At 33.3% G+C, this 23634-nt stretch overlaps 1 protein-coding gene across 2 annotated transcripts in view; it reads right to left on the reverse strand.

Moving 5' to 3' along the window:
- EMCN (endomucin) overlaps positions 1-23634 on the reverse strand; it is a 96711-nt gene that overhangs the window by 49625 nt on the left and 23452 nt on the right. For both annotated transcript variants that reach the window (XM_039848689.1, XM_039848688.1), the window contains exons 2-3: positions 6161-6289; positions 111-182 (exon numbers count right to left, since the gene is read on the reverse strand). In XM_039848689.1, coding sequence (XP_039704623.1) covers positions 111-182; positions 6161-6289 — 201 coding nt within the window. The remainder of the gene's footprint in view (positions 1-110; positions 183-6160; positions 6290-23634) is intronic.

The raw sequence follows: 23634 nt of genomic DNA on the forward strand, positions 1-23634 counted from the left end.
AACATACTAAAAACCACTGAATTATCTACTTTAAAAGGGTGACTATTATGGTATGCAAATTACATATAAAAGAAAAAGGGTGGCAAAACACATCGTCACTCACTCTTCACCTTTAACTGTAGTGGTTAATGAAGAAAGTGCTGGCAGCAGAGATGTTTGTAAGGACTTCTTGTTGGTTGTTTCTGGTAGGATAAAACAGATGACATTATTATTAATCACAATTTCATCTCATGTACCAAGGAATAAATAAAAGTAAGTCAAATCTGGGGGCAGACTGTAATCCCTCTATAGAAGCTCTGGGTAAGCCTTTGTCTATGTTTAATTTGTCAATTTTCCAGCTCCTTTTGTACAAAGTATTGAATACTTGGGTGGCCCAATGAAAACACGTGCACACATGTACAGGCACAGACATACATATACTGTTGTCATAGGGCCCAAAAAGCAAATTTTTATTTCAGATTTTTACTTCTGTATCTTAAAAAAATATATTATTTTGAAAGCTAAATATTGCAAAAAAAAACTATTGTGAAAACAAATGATTTGGAATCATTTTATTTTTTTTCCAGAATCACATTTCATTTTGTTAATTTAGTTATTACATTCAAACTTCCAAACAAACATAAATCAAAAATAAACTTGCAGTCTCCTGTCATTAATTAATTTGTCCATTAAAGAGTCCCTATTCTGTATAATGCCTTTTCTTAAACTCTAGAGAGCAGTATCTAACTCTTAGTCATCTTTTCAGTCTGAATAGTATCAGAAATAATTCCTGGCAGATAGTTTGCATGTAGTTAATGTTGTTTCAGATGAGGTGCAATTCATAAAAGACCGGGGACCAACAAAAGAACAAAGATAGGCTTTAAGAAGTGAGCACGACTTACCAGTTATATACCTATAATATCGTTCTCTTTTTTCTTAAAATGCATTAGAATGTCCCTTTGTGATTAGGGCACAGGTCCCATTTTTAAAATGTGACATACATAACATCTTGGTTCTTATATATGCATGCTGTATTTGGAGGAGAAACTATTGGGCTCTATCAGTTTCTCTAATGTTTTAAAACCCTAGTTCAGAGGAGAGTTTTCAAGGGTAAGCTGGCTGGAAATGTGAATCAAAAGATACGAAGGAACCACAAGAAAATAAGACTTTTGCAGGATCACTGAGGACAAACATATCTAAGTAGATGGTGAAGGTTTTAGCTACTGCTCACTCCTCTATGCTCACTGCATATTAGGAGATATAGGTTATTCCAACAATGGCCTGTGGCCGTCATAGGCAGATTAAGTGAGTTATAATGTGGAGTGTACCAAAGCACTGAAGACTTTCTAAGTTTTCTTCACCCATATGTGGTTATATTTTAAAAGAAGAAACCAGAAAAGAGAATATTATTTCTAGAAAGAATTTTGTGTTGTTCATTCTTATGATGCCAACATCATAAAGTGAAAATGTAATAATATAAATGAAGCATTCCTTCAGCCAGATGTGGTGCTTTTGTTTTCACTTTATCCCTATTCTCGGGTCTCTTGGTACCAGTAATAGGCTGAATTGAATTTACAATCACCTTGCCATTATGTTTTTCTGGCATATGACTCATGTACTGGTTGAAAATTCAAGACACAGAGATGATTACGGGACATAATTAGGACACATATAATGGTAATAATATAAATAGGAAAAAATGTCAAATGTGTATAATCTTTGAGTTTCTGAAAGCCCTTGATCCTTTTCTTTTATACCTATCCTGACTTCATGATTGATCAAGAGAATAGATGTAACAAAGTTGAACTTCAACCCAAGTATTCAACCCAAATCTATTTGGGTTCCATTTCAGCCTGGTCTTTGGAAAACTGAAGTGCTAAATGGCTATACATTTCTGGTTTTCTTGAACAGTGATCTTGTGATCATGCTGATGATCATCATATCGAATCGGTATAACAATATCTATAACATAAACAGGACACAATTTATTTTAGACTTATTAATGTATAAATATTCACTTTCAAATGTGGGTAAGGATTCTACATATAACTTGTAGTAAAGTTCTATGTGCTAAATGTGTTAAAATTCTGACTGTGAATGCATCCTTATTATTGCAAAATTAAAATGTAGAAACTAATGAGAATTGTGATTTTTGTTAATTTTATGTGCACAACAATGATTAAATACTTTAAAGTGGTTAATAAAAGAAATAGACTGAATTTAATGTGAACATTAAGAAAATACTATAGCTATATATCTTTAGAGATATAATATCATTTTGAGTCAACATATGTTTATAAAAGATTAAATTATTGGAATATAATTCTACCATTTCTAAAATTGTTTAGTAAACTATTGTTTATAATGTTTCCCAAAATAACCTTTAGAACTGTGTTTAAATACATTTAAGACACAAGAGTTTCAGGAAAATGTCAATTTGTAAACATATCATCTTGTGAGAATAAACTATAAACAAAATGTCAACTTTACCACTTTGAAATTCTATAAAAAGGAAAAAGCAAAAATCATGTATAAAGAATCTCAGGTAATTTATCTTCAGTTCCAATTGAAGGAATATAAAGACAATTGATTAAAAACGAAAGATATGGGAAAAAAATGATCTGCCCAAACCTATTTTTTCCCATTAATAATACAAGAACAAAAATGCCTTCTAAAGGTTTGTTCTTTATAGCTTCATCTTAGTTTCTAGATAGAAAGTGCATTTAAACATCACCACAGCAGATATAGAAGACATGGTCAAAATATATGGCTTCTCTACTGACCTCAGTTAAAATTGAACATCTATTTAGTATCAGAAATGTTTAGTATCAATGCCAAGAAATTTTTTCCCTGCATTGTAATTCATTGCATTAAAAGAGTTTGACTATTAAATGTTTTAAAAATCGAGCTGAAAAATAATTACCTTTTAGGAATGAAATTTTGGGTTTATTTTTGTATCCTGGAATTTCATTTTATGATGATGATATTCAATGTCTGCCAAATGTTGATTTGGCCATTGGACTTTGAAAAAATAGGTGGTCATTTAAATATCTAGGAAGAGATCAAGTCCCATCTCTCCAATTGGATAATCCTCCGAAAACAAGCCTTGCTCTGGGCAAAACTGTATCCATCACTTAAAGCCATGACTATATTGCTCTAAGAACTCCCATCCTAGTCGCACATTTTCCACTTTTCTGATGATAAGATTTCTGCCATTTTTAGGAGAAAGAAAAATGCACATGCTTTAAATAAACATAAGCACTATTAAGTCAAGCATCATTTGACCTTTAAACAAGAAAATCTGATTGGGAAGCTTTACAAGGAAAATAAAGAAGCTTCTTCATGGCATGCTTTTTTTTTTTTTGTTAAACACTTTCATTGTGGCTGAAATGACCATGTTGGCTATGAGGAATGGGAAATATGGGATCACATTACTGTAGACATACCTTTTTTGATATACAATCTAAATAGTGTTATTTTGGAGCATTAGACAGTGTAAACCCCAAAATGTAAGCTCCTCGTACACCTGAAGTTAGAAAGACATCTATTCTGATAAACTGCTTAGATATATGAGAATTCAAGAGAAATTTCCCATTACCTTCATTATCTCTGTATTAATTATATTGGATTTAGGAGCAAAGGCAATATCCAGTATATGTAGTTCTATTTACCTACACCCTTAAAAAGGAGTACCTTCGTCTGTCTTCCTTCTTCAGTGTCATTCCTTCATTTTTCTATAAGCTCCACGGATGCCCTGCTGCCTGATGGCTCCACCTGCCCTGACCATTACGCCAGACTTTCTGTTTCTCATACTGGATCCAGGCAGATTGTAGCCATCAGAGCCTGCCTTTCCTTCTTCATCTGCCCTCTACCTCAGTCCCAGCTGATTTCCTGAGGGACCCCAGAATGGACTCATCTTTATCCTGTAACCCCTCTTCATTGCTGTATTCATGGTTATAAGATTTTAACTCTTAAAATCCCTCTAAATATTAGATGAGATATTAGATGATTTTAAGAACGTATTACTAATTTGTAGAATTTCAGAATGACATTATAGCTTCATAATACATTCCTTTCAAAATACTTCGACAACCAAATAAAGAAAGAGAAAGAAAGAAAAAGGAGGGGAGGAAGGAAGGAAAAAGTGGAAGGAGAGGAAGGAAGGAAAAAAATGAAGGAAATGTGGTAAAATCTTCATATTTATTGATTCTAGGAGATGGACACATGGGAATTAATTACACTCTCTACTTTTGAACATTTTCATAATAAAAATAAAAAGAGAAACTGCTCTGGCCTATTATAATTTTCACAATCGAATAATATAAAACTCATCTGGAGAACTTTTGAAGAACACAGACTAGAGATTAAATTTTGTTAATTGGATACTATAAAGCAGTAAAGGTGTTCATGAAAAGGAATGAAGCAGAATGTGTGTGTTTGTATGGAAATTAATGTGTGTGTGTGTGTGTGTGTGTGTGTGTGTGTGTGTAGAAAGAAAAGACTCTCAGGTGTTGTATGTACTTACTTTAAAAAAGAGTGCTTCAGTGTCCCCTTACAGAAGCCACCAACTGTAAAATTGCTAGAAATGTCTCTCAATTATGCTTTATATAAGTAGGTATAGAGTTTCTCTTCCAAGTCAAAAAGGTAAGATGTATTCTTGGTATCACAAATGATAATTCTAGCTGAATTCCTTCACTGAGCCCTCCATCTCTGCCCTTTCTCAGTCATTTAACATAGTGGTTAGAATTTGTATTATTTAGACGTTTTTCCACTATAAATCATTGTAGGCAGGGCTAGGAATCTTCTCACTGAAAAAGCATAAGTTCCAAGTAGTTAATATAAAAATTGTGGAACTTCAATATTTGGGCCTGCATATAAAGTCAGCACCTATTTTGGGGGGAAATTATTGTTTAAAAAATAATATGCTCTTACCAGATTAGTGCAATTTTGTGCCAAGATCTCAGGTGGCAATGGAGAGAGATGGGGAAAAAGAGAGGGAGAGGGAGAGAGAGAGAGAAGCTTAAATTCTGGAAACATAGAACTGAGACAATTTTTAAAAATAAAATAAAAATACAGTGTGCAGGAGTTGGCTGGAGGCCTGATTATGTCCTTGGAGTTTCCCTTGGATGAACATAAAGGTTGTACCACAGTCTGGGAATAAAACGAAGTGCTGCCATCATTGTGTAATGTTTCCTTTTGGCTTGATAGAAAAGTTCTAGGAGAATTGGTTTGGTTTTACCTTAAAATTAAACATTTCAGATATAATGAACTTTATTCATAATACATTTTTTCTCTGAGAATCATCACCCCATTCAAGCCCAGCAAGATAGCCCTCATCAGTCTTCAGCATGTGTTTGAACTTGGTCTTAGAATAAAAGATAAACGAAAATAAAGAGGCAAGAAAGACAGATGTGGGATTGTCAGTCATCTGTTCATTAGAGTATATGTTTTTCAGGTCTTTTGGTGACCTTAGCATTCTAGCCAGGGTTTCTGCTCACAGGCGATCAACAAATAATTACTATTTCACCTGTTCATTTGATTACTGGACCTTAATGATAATGCCTCATTTTATGTGTGATGCAGGATGGACAATGCAGTATTCATTGGATTGATAACCTCTTGAGTTTTTACTTGCATGATCCTGATGGCTCATTTTACTTTTCATGGATAGTAAGATAATCTACTTTAATAGCTAGAGCTATAAAAAATGATACGTTGTCACTCAGTTTAGTAACAATAACAATGACATTGCTACTAAAATCTACACATTAAACCTATTATCTGCCTAATACAACTAATGAAATCAGTTTGTTATAAATACAGTTTCACCATGTCAGCTGTGCTGCTTAAATGAAGAACTGGAATATTTAGAAAGATATTTTTATGACTTAGGAAATGGTAATTTTTTTTCTCCTCTAAAAATAAACTTTGTGTATATAATATTAACAATAGGATAATTCTCAAATAGGAAGTGATACAAGGAGATATTATCAAAGAAGCTCACTGAGGTCTCAGAGTTTGGCATTCAACCCAAAGTAACAGAAGTTTAAAAGAGTGAAATAGAACAGAACTTTATAAAAATAAATATATAATCTCCAATTATTTTTCTGTGATTAAATTACATAGGTGCTACTAATTTTACTTATTAAAGTTAGAGTAAATTTCACTGAATTAATCCTACCTTCGAGAAATATTCCAGTTATTGCTTTTGTAGGATTTGGTGATGCCGCTGTCCTTGGTGTTATTACAGACGTTTTTGTTGCAGAAATCGTGACTGATGATAATACAGGAATGGTTCCATTTTCAATATCTGAAATAAGAGAATTGTATTAAAGTAGTTGCATTAAAATTTACATTTATTTTGCTGTTCAACAGACTATTATATTTAAATAAAGTAAACTGTATATATACTGATGTTAACCCAGTCAGTAGGGCATGAATTTGGAATGAATTTTTCTAATTAGCATAAATTCAGCTTTAAGTTTAATATTCATTCACTAACACCATGTGCTTCTCACCAATGGCATGAATTTTCAAGATGGCTGGCAGGAGTAGTCTGAGGTTTTGAAACAAAATAATATCTGACAAAACTAGAGGAATAAATGTGTAAATTTGAAATTTAACAATATTCTTAAGCCAGCTAAACTAACATTGCCAGATGAAATAGACACTCTCTGAACAGTAGATGTTTTACTAAATATTTTCAATATACATATATATGATATGTATATATATATACATATATCTATATATACATATATAATATATGATATAATAAATATACCTCCAAATACATACATATATTTATGTTCCAAAGAAAGACAATAAATTTTAAAGAAATTGAACAATTGTAACATGCCTAAATTTTGGGTATGAAGCCACCATAAATCTGCAGTTTCAAATGATTTACTTCTTTAAATTGTAACAGTCAAAAACACAAAAATGAAGTCAATATATTGTGATCTATCTTATATATTTATTTTTAATAATTCTTTTTTGGCAGTAGAAATTCAATATTTAATAATCCTTAAAACTTTCATTGAAATATTATTATTACTTTTTCAAAGTGATGATGTAGGACTTAATTCTCAGTGATCTATGAAAAGATTTGTTTTATATACTATTATGATAGTTTATTAACATTTATATAATCTTTTTAATCCTGTATTTCGTTAGTCTTGTCTCTGTATACTCACTGTTATACTGAAGATCAAAAAACAATAACGCAAACATCTACAAAGGACTTGGAAAACGTATTTAGGTCCAGAGAAGGTATTATTTTGATGTTGTTACTAACTGTCAATGGAGTATAGTATAACATGTTAGTTGAGAGGATGAATTTTGAATAACAAAGAATTATATTTAAATCCCAAACTGGCTATGTTATTTCAGCAAATATATGTCAGTAGTATGACTTCTCAAATTTAAATTTTACCCTAAATTTTTCTCTTTGAAATATTGGATGTCAACTGTAATTGAAAAATTTTTTAAATACTAAAAATATTTTTAAAATTTAGATATGTAGTCTGGGTATTATAATTGTACATTTTATGTTTCAAAAATGGTAAAATTTCAATATTAAGTCTTTGGCTATACTAAAATAACTAATTGTAAACCTTTAAAATGTGTAACTTTTTATTACATTAAAATATAATGTGTTAATTTTTTTAGTTCTAGTTAATAAAAATAAAGTTAATTTAAAAAATTTTCTTTTGTGAAACTGAGAAAAACCAATAATCTTTCATGTCAGTGAAAAGCAACATTTCAGATGCCATGAGATAGGATCTATTTCCAATTTCATTTTATAGTTTTGAGGTGCCTAAAAGTGTTATCATTTAGCATCAACTTTGTTTATAGACAGTACACAGAAATTGCTTGATATATTCAGCACGTATAGACATGTTCGGCACATACAGAAATGACAGAACTGCCTTTTCACAGGCTTTATAGAAATCAAGTCAAAAGCTTTTTTCACCTCTAGAGATACACTTCACACCCTTGGTGGCAAGCCTCTTACTACTCTCAGTATTCTTCAGGGGGAAGGAACACAACATGGATGAGGTTATCTTTTCTCTATTAATCATTTTATTCTCACTTTCTTTTCATACTAAGGTCCATGATGTGATACTAATTTCTAAGTTTAAATTGAGGTTGAAAAGTTATTCAATGAAGCATATATCACATTGACTGGAAATTTTTCTCATAAATAACTTGAATGATTCCCACTCATTGACTTCCTAAATAGTAACAACTTTAACTTTTGAGCATAATCAAGATCTCCAGAGATGTTTTTCTTATTTCCTTCTTCATTCTTTCTTTCCTTTCTTCTTTCCTTTCTTCCTTTCTTATTTCTTCTACAAATGGTAACTAAAATGAATAACATAATTAGATACAGTAAAAGATTCTATAATGTACCACACAGTGTCACCCTTGAGTAGCTTTTAATCTGGTAGGGAGCATAATGCCTATATACATAAAATAAGAAAGTATATTTTGTATAGGTGGCATAGACCGATGTTTTTCAAAGTGCAGGTTATGATGCAATTAAAGAGTGATTAGATCTGTTTAGTGGATTATAGTTAGAGCTTTTGCCAAATAAAAGAGAATAGGAATACTAGAATGATATTGTAAATAATTTCATGAAGCTTTTGTTTAAGGGTGTGTGTGTGTGTGTGTGTGTGTGTGTGTGTGTATTTATTGTGTGTATTTGAATGAAATGTGTGCCAATGCAAAATATATTTCTTACTGAGATTCCAGCTAAAAATTTGAAAGCTCCTGGACAGATAATTTCACAAGAGTGTATAAGATAAAAGATGACCATCTTGCTGGCAGTAAGGAATGCTTCATGAGGGAGTTGACACAGAAGCTGGAGCTTGAAGAGTAAGTAGTATATTCACACAGGGAGAGGAGAGGGCATGAGCAAAGTTTTGGAGAGGGGAAGTGAGAAGTAACTGAGAGGACTTCAAACAGCTGTTTGGCTGGATTGAAGTATCTTATGAAAGGATGCAGTAGTTGTTGTTTAATAAAATTCTGGAGGCCAGATTGTAGAGGACCTTAAATCCGAGCCAGGGACTTGGGAATTTATCAACAAGTCAATGGGAGCTTTGGAAAATGATCAATGTCTTCTGCCTTTTTGAAGTCATCAGGTGAGATCATTGAGTTCCCACCCAGGAAATGACTTGAGGCAAATTACAAGTAGGCAAATTTCTAACCACTGATGTGGTAAGATTGAAACATACTGTAAGATTTTTCCTTCTCAGTACCCTTCCACACATTTGTCCACTGATCTCCCTAAATTAAACCTTAATCCCTTAGCACTCATAGTTAACATCTCCATTATTAGTTCTGTTTGTTCAACAGAGTATGTCCTCTTTTGGCAAGGATCAACAATAACTCCTAAAAGTATTGAGTGTCACCATCTGCCAGGTTCAATGTGAGCTCTTTCTGTGGATGATCTCATTTAACTCCAACAAAGACACAATGATGTCCATACTCTTAGGAGCATAATTTTACAGATGAGGGCATTGAAGCTCAAATAGGCTAAACAGCTTGCCCATATTATACATGGGGAATTAGTACATGTATAATATGGGCAAGTAGCTCCATGCAAAACCATATACTCTAGCTCCATCTGCTCTTCGCCTTGACAAGGTGGAATACTAAAAGGGAGAGAGTAACTAGACAGAGAGGTGTTTTGCCTTTATGTACCTAGAATGAGGAAACAGACATAATAACTCACCATTTTTTCCCTTAAAAAATAACATTCTTTCATATATATATATATATATATATATATACATACACACATATAAAATGTTTCCATATTAGACTTAAAGTTTTAAAGAAAATTTCAATCTGCTAAAACTATATTTGAAAAATAAAAATAGAGATATACTCAGTTTGAAAAATTTTGCAAATAGAAACTTTGACTGTACTAATTCCCCATGTATGATATGGTGGAAAAGAATTATTCCCACTTACTACCACTGTTGAAGGTTTTATTAACCATGATGCAAGAAGCAGTTATGTTTCTACTGCATTATCTAAGGTTTCTGCTAGATTTGATTTGATTTCATAATAAACTATTAAAGAAAATGATTCGTTCTCAAGTATTTTCACAGGACATGGGAGGTATCAATTTTCCTCTATCTCCAAAGTGATTAAAGATAAATTTAACAAGACCTGTGCTGTTTGTGCCAGTGACTTTGCTTGTGCCAAGCCAGTGAGTGCTACTCTTGGGCTGTTGTAGGAGAAACAGATGGCATTTTGTCCTTATTGCACTCTATGCCCATATACTCAGATGACAGAGCACAGACATACCGTGACACTAGTTTCCTGTACTATGAAAGGATGAAGCAATGTTAGAATTTTAATCAAATAATTATTTAAATTAAAGAAATTGTATGATAGATTTATAGTCAGGCATTTACATAGTCCTAAATAGTCCTCCATTCTCTGAAGTTCAAGATAGTGAAGTCCCACTCTTTATATAAAACACCACATAGAACCTTTCTTGTGAACCTGTATATCTTGTCTTTGAGAATTTAGCTTATGACTGAAAGCCAAATATCGTATTTTCTCCTGTTTTCAGATGACCAAGTCATCTACTCCAAAATTCTTAAACATGCTTTGTAATTACATTTTTAAGTAATTCATAAATAGTCTCTAAAATTTAGAATTTCATCTATCCTCATAATGAGCAGCTCTCTCTCCAGTGATCTTTTCCCCTACCAAATATGTCCAAAGTCCACTAGAAATCCACTGCTAACAAGGGTAGATCCTGCTTCTTCCAGGTCAATACAAACACTGAATGATATAAGAAGTTAGAATTCTAGAACTTGAGACCTGTCAAGAACTTTTAAAATATCCTTAGTACGATTCTACATTTTATGGCTTAGAAAATATACGAGTTGAAAATAGTTTCAAAATATCATGCCAATTAGTAAAAACGTTTCCTTGACCCACAGTTCAGCACTCTATTGTGTAATGTAGAAAAATCTGGTTTTGTTTCTTGTTCTATTTGGGCATGTGAAATGCACTTCTGATGGAGACAGTGCTAAGTTTCTCTCTGAACTATCACAAAATTTCAGAAGAATGTTTTAAATTATTTAAGGAAACATAAGAATGATTTCATTAGAAATATATAATTTCATTATATACAAAATTGTCTTAAAGTACCGTCAAAGTACCATTATTAGGTAATAATTTCATAACCTAAGCCAACTAATCTATAGAATTGAAGGTAAAAGAGATAATTCTATATTTCAATAGCATATTTATTATTTCCACTAAATTATATTGTCCTTATGCCACCTCCTTTATATCCTTATCTCCTCAGGCTTTTAGAAGTTTTACACATTTTTGCCATGAAATAAAGTAATGGTCAATTGTTTAATGATGATTTGCCGATGCTTATCCTTTTATGCATCACAGTGTACAATGAACATGGATCCACTTCTTAAGTTTGGGTGTGATGGCAATGCATAAATCAGAGTATTATAAATAGTGAGAAAGTCCCTTTTCAAAGTAATTTGTCACTAATTCCTAGCATTATAATTCTTATTTAACTGATAACATATCTTGTTAGTAAATGATCATTAGTAAAGTTTAAGTTGAAAATTGTAAATTTCTCTTACACATTAAAATATGTATTAAAATGTAAACAATAAAACAAACATACATAAAATAAAACACATATATATGTAATAAAATTAAATAAAATATGACACCACTTTTTATATTCCCATCAAAACCGAGCCTTCATGAGAAATAAGGCACCAACTTTTTTTTATTATCAGTTTCATATCAATACATATTTATGCTAATGGCAATCTTTCTCTTTTGACATAACAAAAGTCGCTTTGGTTTACTGCCAACCAAATTAAATGCAGCTAATTATTTTCTCAATTAAAAGAAAAGTACAGCTATTATGTGATATATTTTTTATGACTTCTGTTTGCACTGATTCAAAAACTTCATAATATCCTCTATGAAAGCATAAGTAACTCACTAGCCAATAATTTATTTACTTCAATTAACTTTTATTAGAAATCTATTTCAATGGGAGATAAACAAAAATTTAAAAAGTGTTTTTTATAGAGGAACTTAGAGTTTATTTTGATACTCAAGCTATATATATATATGTACATATATACGAAATAACTATAAGATTATGCTAAGGTGGCATATAAAATGATGCTATATAATTAATATTATACATATACGTAACTGGTTCTACACAATGTTAAGTAAAATCAAAGTAAGGTATTGTCACTCTCTGGTTCCGGAATAATTAGAATCACTTTCTTGGAGGAAGAGATTTCAAGAGAAATCAGGTAATTGAGCACAAGAAGGAAATAATGTTTCATAAGAGAAAAGAAAGGCTATTCAAATAAAAAGGGAAAGTCAATAGTGTCAAATGAAACAGAGGCCACATAATATAAGGCCTATAAGAGGACATTGATGATGATATTAAACACTATAAGCAGAATCTTTTGGGAGACAAAAACAGGAAAGCCTCATTTTCAACAAAAACATCAGAGCTGGTGGCAGCTCTTGAGAAAATAATTTTAAATTTAAAGTACATTTTCAGTTAAGGCTGATGAAATACTGTAGCAAGCAGGACAGTTTTGAGAATATTTGAGTTTTCTAGGTGGAATGGATTTGGGGGACAAGTGAGAAGAAAATCTCATTTCTCACAGAGAGAAAAAGATTCAGATCAGTGGGAGAAATTTGCTCCCAAAAGAGGAATCTCCTCAGGTTGCCAGCCATCTGTGAGGTGTGGAGGGAGCGCCAAGCCTGGCAGTCTCAGAGTGTGGACAGGTGTCTCAGCCACCTGGTCCCTCTAGGAAACAGGAAGGCAGCATTACATTGGTGAGTTTTTTAAAACAGAAAACAATATCTGCAAAACGAACCTGAGAATTTGAGGTGTTTTGCTGACAAATGGTTGGAGGTATACAAAGCAAATTCCTCCACTTGCCCAGGTGTTGGGTTTGAAATTACATGGCAATGCAGTTACTTTTCCTTCACAAAAAAACTGATTCTTTAAAAATGTTTCATACTAATGAGATATTTTTAAATTGCGGACTCTATGATAACGAACTTTTTGTATACTGTACTAAATTTGATTGAGGAGATTCAACTCCACGAGGTGTAAAGAGGCAAAGATTGTATTTAATATGTATAGAGGTGAGAGTAGAGAAAAAAGATATAACCTAGCCATACTCCTGGGTTCTTGGACAATTGTCCCATGATCCCTTCCACCATGCTCTGACTCCAGAAAGGAACTAGGGTTCTGTAGCTCAAAAAGTATCTTTCAAAATGCTTAGGTTTTACACATTCTTGTAGGTACCAGAAATCTTTAAAAGCAAGTCTCTTGGGCCCATCTCATGCCTTCAGGAAGGAAATCAGTTTGGGTGTCATCTCAGTCCTGGGAGAAACAACACTGCTCTCTTCCTTCTCTGAGTTCACCATAGGGGCACTGGTAACAGAGGAGAGTGCAGTCCTATTATCTCTTTAATGGCGCTCCAGCTTTCCCCTGAACTTAGAAGGCAGCCACTTGGGTCTTAATTGAAGGCTCTCCTGAGCATTTCTTCAGAAACAGCGAGGGTTTCAACAGATACTTTTTATCATAATGGGAGGTAGAAGGAAGACATAGACTTGGTAATTCTGACAGGATCTAACTATGTAACTTTGTGTGAGCCACTTTACCTCTCTAAGCCTCAGTTTCTTCTCTATTAAAAGTGTTGAACCACATCTCTTCAACTATAGAATTGTATTACCTTTAAGATTAATGGTAATGTAAATATTCATTATGACAAATTAATAAAGTATAAGTTACCTTTCTATATACCAAGAGAAGGCTTGTACTTTAGCAGTTGTACACAATGGCTTTATGGAGGTTAACTTGTTACCTGGGGGAAATTTGAGCCCTAAAGGGAATGTTGTATTTCAGGGGACAAAAAATCTGATAATGTTACCTAGACTAAATGTATTTCCATTTAGGGTATTGGTTTACTCAGAAATAGAGAAAATATAAAAGATAAAGTTTGAAATAGACATTTGGAATACTTTGTTTTGGAATTTTCTTTCAACTTAGAAGAGCAAGCGTAGTAAGATGAAGTATTTGTATAAATAAATTAATTCCTATGTAAACAAATAGAGCCCTTATCCAATAAGCTAGTCAACTCCCTCCCACCAATGTGTGTGTATGTGTGTGTGTTCATGTCTATGTTTAATTAGTGACAACTGAGTTTCTAAAAATAGTCTACAGTATTTCATTTGAAGCTAGAAAATGATATTTAGCTGAATTTGAGATGCCTTATATACCATTGCATCTACCCTTATTTTTGTCTTCTCTAAATGTAAAGAAAAGTTATCTAGGTGATTTAAAATTCTGTTGAATTTGTATAAATTGAAAGACTATACTTTTAGTTACTAAAGGTTAAAGTAAAAGAACAAAAAGTGATTTCTATCTTCTAAAAATTTAAAGATAATATTTTCTTGCCCTAAAAATGATTATTTGAAGGGAAAAAAATCTTTAAATGATGGACATTTCAGGAACACAAGCATGTGTAACAATAATTGCTTTCATTTATATAATTTGATTTTAATAATTTTATAAAACCATTGGACAAACACTACTGTTATCTCCATTTTATAGATGAAGAAATGGAGGATGTGGTGACTGATCGTGACTTGTCAAGATGCAGAGTTTGAAGGTGTAGAGCCTTGTTTAAGCTCAGATGTTCCAATCTCATCTTTAAAGTTCTTTTCTTCTACATTGGCTAGAATCTTAGGACTACAATGCATGTTTGTGGTTGCAGTATTATACTACTACTTTAGTATTCCAATGACTTTAGAGTACCTTTTTCTCTTATATTATTGCTAATTGTTATGAAAATAAATGTAACTAATTAAGGTATGGAAAGTAGAAAGTAAAAAGCATTCATCATAGTTGTACTTCCTGAATTTTTGGTTGACCAAATATCTCACCATCGGGGATTATTAAATAAAACAAAAAAAAACCCCAAATCTTTTAGCTCAAAATTTTATTTTATCTTATCCATCTTTAGAACATTAACGTGAAACAATTTTATTAAAAATTAAAAATTAAAAATGTCAACTTTATTAAAATATCAAATGACTCAAAAATTTATTAAGGTTTTTCTAAGATATAACGTCTTTAGTTTCCTTATCACTTCACTTGTTACTTGTCTTAGATTTAGGACAATGTGCAAAAAAATTTTTACCTTTTTTGGGGGCAGTAAAGCAACAGTGATAAGGTAAATAAATTTATTGTTTAGTCTCACTTTTATAGCAAAATCATCAATTACTTTACTTTGATCATATAAAAAAACTATTTTGCCCTCTTATTTCATTTGCACTAAATTATTTTTAATATATATATTAATTACCTCTTTGAATGCAAGAAGTACACTAAATAAATTAAAATAATCTCTGAGCAAGGATTAAAGCAAGGGGCAATGTAGTGTAGACAATGGATAACAGCAGGGCTCTGGGACCATGTTGCCCAATTTTAGTCCATGCCCACCATTTACCAGCCATGTGACCTTATGCAAAATGCCTAAACTCTTTAGCCTCAGTTTTCAATATTATAGAAACCTACCCTAGAGGGTTTTTGTGCAGATCAACAGATTAATACATACAGGAAGGTGAGAGGTGCAACTAACACCTAGGTTACACTTAAATTTATCTGATTAAAAACTCAATTAAATGTACTACATTTAGAGTTCTACCATTAGGCCAGATAAATTTATGTTTCTTGCTTATACTGTCCCTAAATATTTGATTAACTACTTACAGGGCCATGTCCAACACAATCAGTAGGTTTAAGCTAGTAAAGTCTTTCTGAAAAAAAATATTACCTTCTCCCTAAATCATAACCTGATTCTCCCATTTATGTCCTAACTTTGATAATCACTTTACCAGATTTTATAAATTATTTTCATTATTCTCTTTTCCTAACATCCTTATACCATTTTACCCAAGAAACTATGATTATAGTAGGAGAATGAAAAGATTGCAGGATAAAAAAATGAAAACTTAGAAGTTGGTTTTACATAGTAGAGATTTTACATGTTGCAGTGACATAGACCCATGGTTGTTACTATGCTGTGGACACGGTACTATTGGGATCTGCAGAGTTTTACCAGGGGTCATTGAATCTGTATTCGCACTCAATATCATCTGTATATTGAAAAAAAATTCACACATATATACTACAATTTTTAAGTATGTATAGCTTCTATTGTGATTAATAAAATACAAAATTTTTTAAATTGTGAAATATTTAGAAGCATTCTGTTTTTATATATGTACATGCAATTAATATCTTACTGGGAAAGGAGTTCACAATAATTTTCATATAAATGAGATATTTCTATTAAAAAAATTGGGGGGTCCACTTTCTTGTGGATCTTAGTATATTAATAACAGCACAATTTTGTTAATTTGACTGAAAGCTTTATCTAGCATCACAAACTGAATCAGAAGTTGATATCTTGTCTCCTCTATTCTTTGCAAATAGTTAGGGGTACTCTTTAAACAGCAGTGATTCATACTTTTTAATTAGAAACAAACAAGCAAAGATTTACAGAGCAGAGCATTTATAGTCCTTTTGTTTCAGTATATCACAATTCTAAGTGCTTACTGAGATTGTTTCCCCACAGTTTCTCCACATTGGAAATGGAAAAACTCCTCTGAACCACCAGCCCAGTAGGAGGTCATCCTGTACTTATACAAGAAAGAGAAGTCGTGTCTATCTGCTGATTTTAGAGAGTGACTTTTATATGGCATGTTTTCCGAATTAAAAATATTTTGAAATTTTATTAGGATGCCATCAAAGGAGTCACTTGTGGTGGGCTAATTAAATCTAGCATTTTAAAATAACTCTTCATGTTGTGGGACAGATGCAGCCTTTGGAAACAGAAAGCGCTTACACTGTACATTTCAACAGATTTTTGTACTTAATGGTAGGCAACAGACACATTTGCAGAATATGCTCTCAAAGTCTGTTTGGGAAGTATCAGCTCTGCTGACAGGGGGAGAAATCAGAAAATCCATATTTAAAGGAAAAAGAGCAAGAAGTAAACTGTTTACTCTTACTTCTCTATCAATTCAAATTTGTCTCATTATTTAAAAGTAGTACCTTCTCGTATGATATTGTCCAATTTTAACCAGAAGAATGAATCAATTCGAAATCCTGTCCAAACGCCAAGATGATGACTAGGATGGAAAATTTGTTCATATCTAAGAACACATGGTCAGGCGTATCCTTGATAAAGGTGATTTTTAGATTCAAAAAGATGTCCAGACTGTAAGGACACGAGAAAAAGCTAAAGAGAACTGAATTGCTCTGCCCAAGAAAATGGAAATAATTTCTTATTTTTTACCCCTGAGGATGAGAGAGCAGAAGATGTGGGGGTAAAGAGAAGAGAAAAGGCCAAGAAAAAAGGACTTTTAACAACAAAGATATCCAAAACTCATCCTTAACTTTCCATCACTCTGATGTAAAACCTTCCTTCCTTCAGCATAGTCAGCTTCTATACACGAAGTCTACAAATACCCATCAAGACTTAGTTAAGTGGATCTTTCTGAGAATGCATGAAGGAAAGGTGAACTAATTTTGGTTGTGGCCAATGCAAAGTTTAATGTTGCAAAATATCAAATGAAGTACAAGATGTGAAGGATGCAGAAGTTGGAAAGAAAGGTGAGCATGAGAACTTAATCTTCCTTCGGCCACAAAGGATTTGCAGAATTGTGGTGCATTGATTGGGCTCTTCCCCAAAGCAGAGAATGTCTTCAATTTGAACATGTTTTTATATTAAAGAATAGAGAGATCCAGGTGACCTCTGAGTTATATAAAACTATTTTCTTAGTTTATTAAATGTTGTTTACTAGATTCAAAGTTGCTGAGCAGAAGATAATCATAAATTTGTTCTATGGCAAATTATTCCAGACAGAATGGGCTGTAAATTATTTGCTTCACAAATATGGCAAGATAGATAATCAGAACAAATAGATTCTGGAGCTATAGAATAAGTACTTCAATAATTACTTAAATATGAGCTATCACCAGTATTAAGCAATAAAGTATTTTCTAAGTGGGAAGGTTGCCATTGAATCACAGTTGACATTTATTTGGAAACTGATTTTTTTCTGGTTTTGAAGACAAATTCAGGCCTGAACAATTAAATTTACTTTCTTGACAGAATAACAGAGATAGTAAGAGAAACCAACTGATATAATCTCTCATTATTATCAATATATAATTAGTTTATTTTATCGAAAATACCCAAGGAATATGGTACTCTGTAAAATTAAACATTTTTATTAGGTTAGAATCATTATGTAAAATGTACCAGAATGATACATTTTCGAGCAATCAGAATTAAATATTAGGGTAGCATTAACATTTATCCGTGTATCTTCCACTTATGAGTGTGACACCTAACAGGCCTTTATTAAATATTTATTAAATGCTAAATATAAGTAAATTTTTTGAATAACCAGAATCTTCAAAATACTACAATTACTCTATCATTGTAAATAGAATTACCAAAGGCTAAAAATAGAAAGTAAAAACTTGGGTTGAATTTATATTGAACATATGATCTACTATTGAAATTTTATATTGAAATAAAATTTCTGGGTTTAAATTTGTTGGTAAATCATTATTCCTTATGCTTTATTACTATCTGTAAACATGTCTCTGATCTTTTGTGACCTCAGTGGTGCTGAATGCTGGATAAATTTGGATTTATAATTTTTTTTTTTGCTATAGAGTCATTTTAAAATCTGGGAAGAATTTTGGGATCATTTCCTATGTTCTTGGCATTTATCTTACCTCTAGTGAGACTTCTGTAAGATTTTAAAGAATTACACTTTATATTCTTCTAGGTGATTAAGGTTGAAATAAAATGTATTTGCTAAATTCAGAAGAGTCACTTACCAACCTTCAAAATGTCCTCAAAACTCTTATTGTTTTAGCAGCCTACTAGTGGAAAAAGAGTTGACAAAAGGAAAGTGTGTCTAAAATTTCATTCACTTCTGTACCACTTTTGAGTTTTTCATATCCTTTACTCTCCCTACTACTAGCTCCTTATTTTTTAAAATCCAAATTTTAAGTTAAATTTAGTTTTTAAAAAGAAATATTATAATATATCATAAAAGAGGATAAGATCACTCATTTATTGAAGTAACCATAAAAATAAATACTGTGAAAAAAAGTTACGTTCTATATAGATACCATTAACTATGACGGTTTCACGCCCAAGTCCTGCTCTCCCTATGTTGACAAGTGAAATCAGTGGGTTTTAGGCATAGTAAAGGTATAAAAACACTAAATGTACACTTGGGTAACCAGAAATAAAGTTGAGATTTGAGTCAATGTTATTTAATTCTATGGCCATTTATGCCTAAAGTCATCTTTAGTATCACCAGTTATACCCATGATAAATCCTGGAAATACTGCTTTAAGTGAAAGCCTTTTAAGGCCACCCAATCAGTCTTAAAGTACCTTGTAATGCACCAAATTATAGCTTCTACATATGGCAGAAAGTCAGCCCTGACTTCATTTTTATCCTTTTCTCTCATACTATCATGCACTGCTTCTTATTCTTTAAGAACCAAGGTCAAAGAAGTCCAAAGGTCAGTACTATTTAAGGGACCAATAACATTGGTAGAAAGTAAGGGCTGAGTAGGTGATTAATAATTACTTAATGTCTCAAATACATATGTAGAGAAAACGTAATATACAGTCATCCCCCCTTATCTATGGTTTCACTTTCTGCAGTTTCAATTACTCGTGATCAACCATGGTCCAAAAATATTAGACTGAAAGTTCCAGAAATAAACAATTCACGAGTTGTAAATTGCACACCCTTCTGAGCAGCATGATGAAATCTCACACCATTAGCTTTCCCACCCACATCGTAAATCATCCCTTTGTCCAGTGTCTCTACGTTGTATAAGCTCCCTGCCCCTCAGTCATTTAGCAGCCTTCTTGGTTATCAGATCAACTGTCACAGCATCACAGTGCTTGTGTTCAAGTAATCCTTATTTTACTTATAATGGCCCCAAAGCGCAAGAGTAATGATGCTAAAAATTCAAATATGCCAAAAAGAAGCAGTAAAGTGTTTTTTAAGTGAAAATGTGAAAGTTTGGTTGGATCTGTTGTTGTAGGCATCCACTGGGAGTCTTGGAAGTATTATGCACAGATAAGGGAGAACTACTATACAAAACAGAGGCCATAGGGCCAACGGTAATATAGGTGGGACTGAGTAAAGCTTTTGATTTTTAATATTAAAAACTAAACTATAAGCCAGGAAAAGATAGAATCAATTTAGGAAAACATTTAGTTATAGCAGTTCAAATGAATCTGACCTTTACATTAAAAAATAAAATAAAATCCATGTCAGATTTTTATTTATTTTATTTTTTATTTTATATATTTTTATTTTTTAATTACAGTTGACATGCAATACTATTTTTGTTTCAGGTGTACAACATAGTGATTAGACATTTATATAACTTACAATGTGGTCGTCCTGATAAGTCTAGTACCCATCTGACACCATACATAGTTATTACAGTACTATTGTCTATATTCCCTATGCTGTACTTTACATCTCTGTGACTGTTTTTATAAATGGTAACTTGCACAACTTAATCCCTTCCCCCTTTTCATCTATCCCCCCAATTTCTCTGTATCTACCAGTTTGTTACTGTTTTGTTTGTTTATTTATTTTGTTTTTTAGATTCCACATATAAGTGAAATCATATTGTATTATCTTTCTCTGTCTGACTTATTTCACTCAGGATAATACCTACTAGGTCCACTCATGTTGTTGCAGATGGCAAGATTTCTTTCTTTATTATGGCTGAGTAACATCCATTGTATATATAAAGCACTTATTCTTCTTGATTCGTCTATTGATAGACACTTAGATTGCTTCTTTATCTTGTCTATTGTAAATAATGCTGCAATGAACACAGAGATGCATGTGTCTTTTTGATTAGTGTTCAAGGTTTGGGGTAAATACCCAGAAGTGCAATTGCCTAGTCTTTCTTATCTCTCGTTATAGCCTTTATTTTAAAGTCTATTTTTTCTGATGTAAATATTGCTATCCCAAATTTTTTTCATTTGCATTTTTATAAAATATCATTTTCTATCCCTTTACTTTCAGTCTGTGTGTGTCTTTTGATCCAAAGTGGGTCTCTTGTAGGTAGCATATGTATGAGTCTTGTTGTCTTATCCATTCAGCCAAACTGTGTCTTTTGATTGGAACATTTAATCCATTTACATTTAAAGTGATTATTGTTAGATATGTAGTTATTGCTATTTTATTATTCATATTTTTAATATTTTTTTCTTTTTCTTCTTACAGAAGTTCCTCTAACATTTCTTATAATACTGATTTGCTGGTGGTGAACTCCTTTCACTCGTTTCTGCCTGAGAAGCAATTTATCTATCCTTCAATTCTAAATGATGGCTTTGCTGGGTAGAGTACTTGATTGTAGGTCCTTGCTTTTCATCACTTTGAATATTTTGTGCCAGTCTCTTCTGGCCTGTATAGTTTCTGTTGAGAAATCAGCTAACAGTTAATGGGAGCTCCCTGGTAGGTAACTAACCACTTCTCTTTTGTGTTTTTATGATTCTTACTTTGTCTTTAACTGGGAATTTTAATTATCATGTATCTTGGTGTAGGCCTCTTTGGGTTCATCATGTTTGAGACTCTATATGCTTTGTGGGCTTCTATGTCTATTTTCTTCACCAGATTAGAGAAGTTTTCCACTATATCTTGTCTTTCAAATCCCTGATTCGATCCTCTGCTTCATCTGATCTACTGTTGGTTCCCTCTAATGTATTCTTCATTTCAGTTATTGTATTCTTCATATCTGACTGGTTCCTTTTTATGTTTTCTATTTCCATTTTTATATTTTCTATCTCTTTGTGAAAGTTCTCACTGAGTTCATCTACTCTTCCTCTAAGTTCATTGACCATCTTTATAAACAGTGTTTTGAATGCTGCATCTGATAGATTGCTTGTCTCCATTTTGTTTAGTTATTTATTCTTGGAGCTTTGCTCTGTTCTTTCATTTGGAACATGCTTTTTAGTCTCCCCATTTTAGCTGCCTCCCATGTTTGTTTCCATGTATTAGGTAGAGCTGCTATGTCTCTCAGTCTTGATAGAGTGGCCTTATGTAGTAGGTGTTCTGTGGGGCCCAGTGGCACAGTCTTCCTTGGTCACCTAAGCTGAGTGTTCCAGCTGTGGCTCTTGTGTCGGTTGTGTGTGACTTCCTGTTGTAGTTAAGCCTTGGTTGCTATTGGCACATCAGTGGGGAGATTGACCCTCAGACTGATTGGCTATGAGGAATGGCTATCATGGAGGAGCTGTTGTGCAGGGGCTGACCCCACGGTGCAGGATTAGCTTTAGCGGGGCTCTGGTGCCTGCCAAATTCTCCCTTTTTGTGTGTCATTTGTGGAGGTGGTTAGGTGATGCTCTGGTGTGGTCTAAGGTTGGCCACCAAGTGTATCGGTTCTGGGGCCTCTTGGGAGGGGCTCTGGTTCAGGGCAAGATCAACTGCTGCCTATACCCTGCCCAGGGCCACCCAGGAAGAACTAAAGAGTGATCTGCAAGTGGCTGTCACTTATGCTGGGCTTAGAGGCACCTGGGAGAAGCTAAGCTGCAGAGCAAGCTGGCTGTCACTAGTGCTGGGCTTGGGGCTGCTTAGCAAGAGGTACAAGACATGCTGATGCCCACTGCTACTTGTTTGAAATTGTGAACCTTTGACAGATTTTGGGAAAGTTTGTAGCACAAGCCTAGATAGGCTGTTTGTATGGAAAAGCCACTGAAAGCGGCTAGGGTTGGCCTGCAAGTTGGGTGCTGCAGGGTCTTGGAGAACTTCTAGGGCAGAGCGAATGGTGTTAACTAGGTTGATAGAGATTCAGACGTGGTGCCCACCTGCACCTGCACCTGCACCTGCAGGCTGCATTAGGGAATGCTCAACAAAGAAACAAAATAGTGCATGCCTGGACAGAGCTGCCTCTTCAGCCCTCTCTGCCTGAAGCCAGATAATTCAGTTCCTCCCTGTAGGTTCATGGTGCCTTTCAAGCCCCAGCATTGGAGATCAGAACAAGTGAGTCTGTCAAAAAGTAAGTCCTTGCGCAGGTGTTTTAAGAGGAATGCCTGGGTCTTTAGCTGCCTTCTGTTTCACTCAGCCATAATCCAAAAATGGTTTTCACAGCCTGGAGTTATTTGGACTTCTCTTCCTGGCCCTGGGATCCTGGACTGGGGAGACCAGTGTGGGCTGGGACCCCTCACTCCTCAGGGAGGACCGCTGCAGCCGAGACATCTTTCCCCTATTCTTAACTACCACAGGTGCAGGACATCTGTTCAGCTAAATTTCAGGTGATACTAGCCTGAAGCTTGTTGATTGTTCTGTAGTTTAGTTGTATTTTTGATGTGGTCAAGGGAGGAAGCAACTACAGCGTTTACCTATCCAACATCTTCCAAGTCAGGTTTTTAAAGGACAGTATGTTGAACTGTAATTTTAATATCTTTGATAATAGTAAAGAAATTGACAATATAAAACAATTAGATAAATTATTGTTTATTTACAGGATAAAGTT

The sequence above is a fragment of the Pteropus medius genome, unplaced genomic scaffold (genome assembly GCF_902729225.1).
Source record: "Pteropus medius unplaced genomic scaffold, Ma_sr-lr_union100, whole genome shotgun sequence".
Taxonomy (NCBI): Eukaryota; Metazoa; Chordata; class Mammalia; order Chiroptera; family Pteropodidae; genus Pteropus; species Pteropus medius.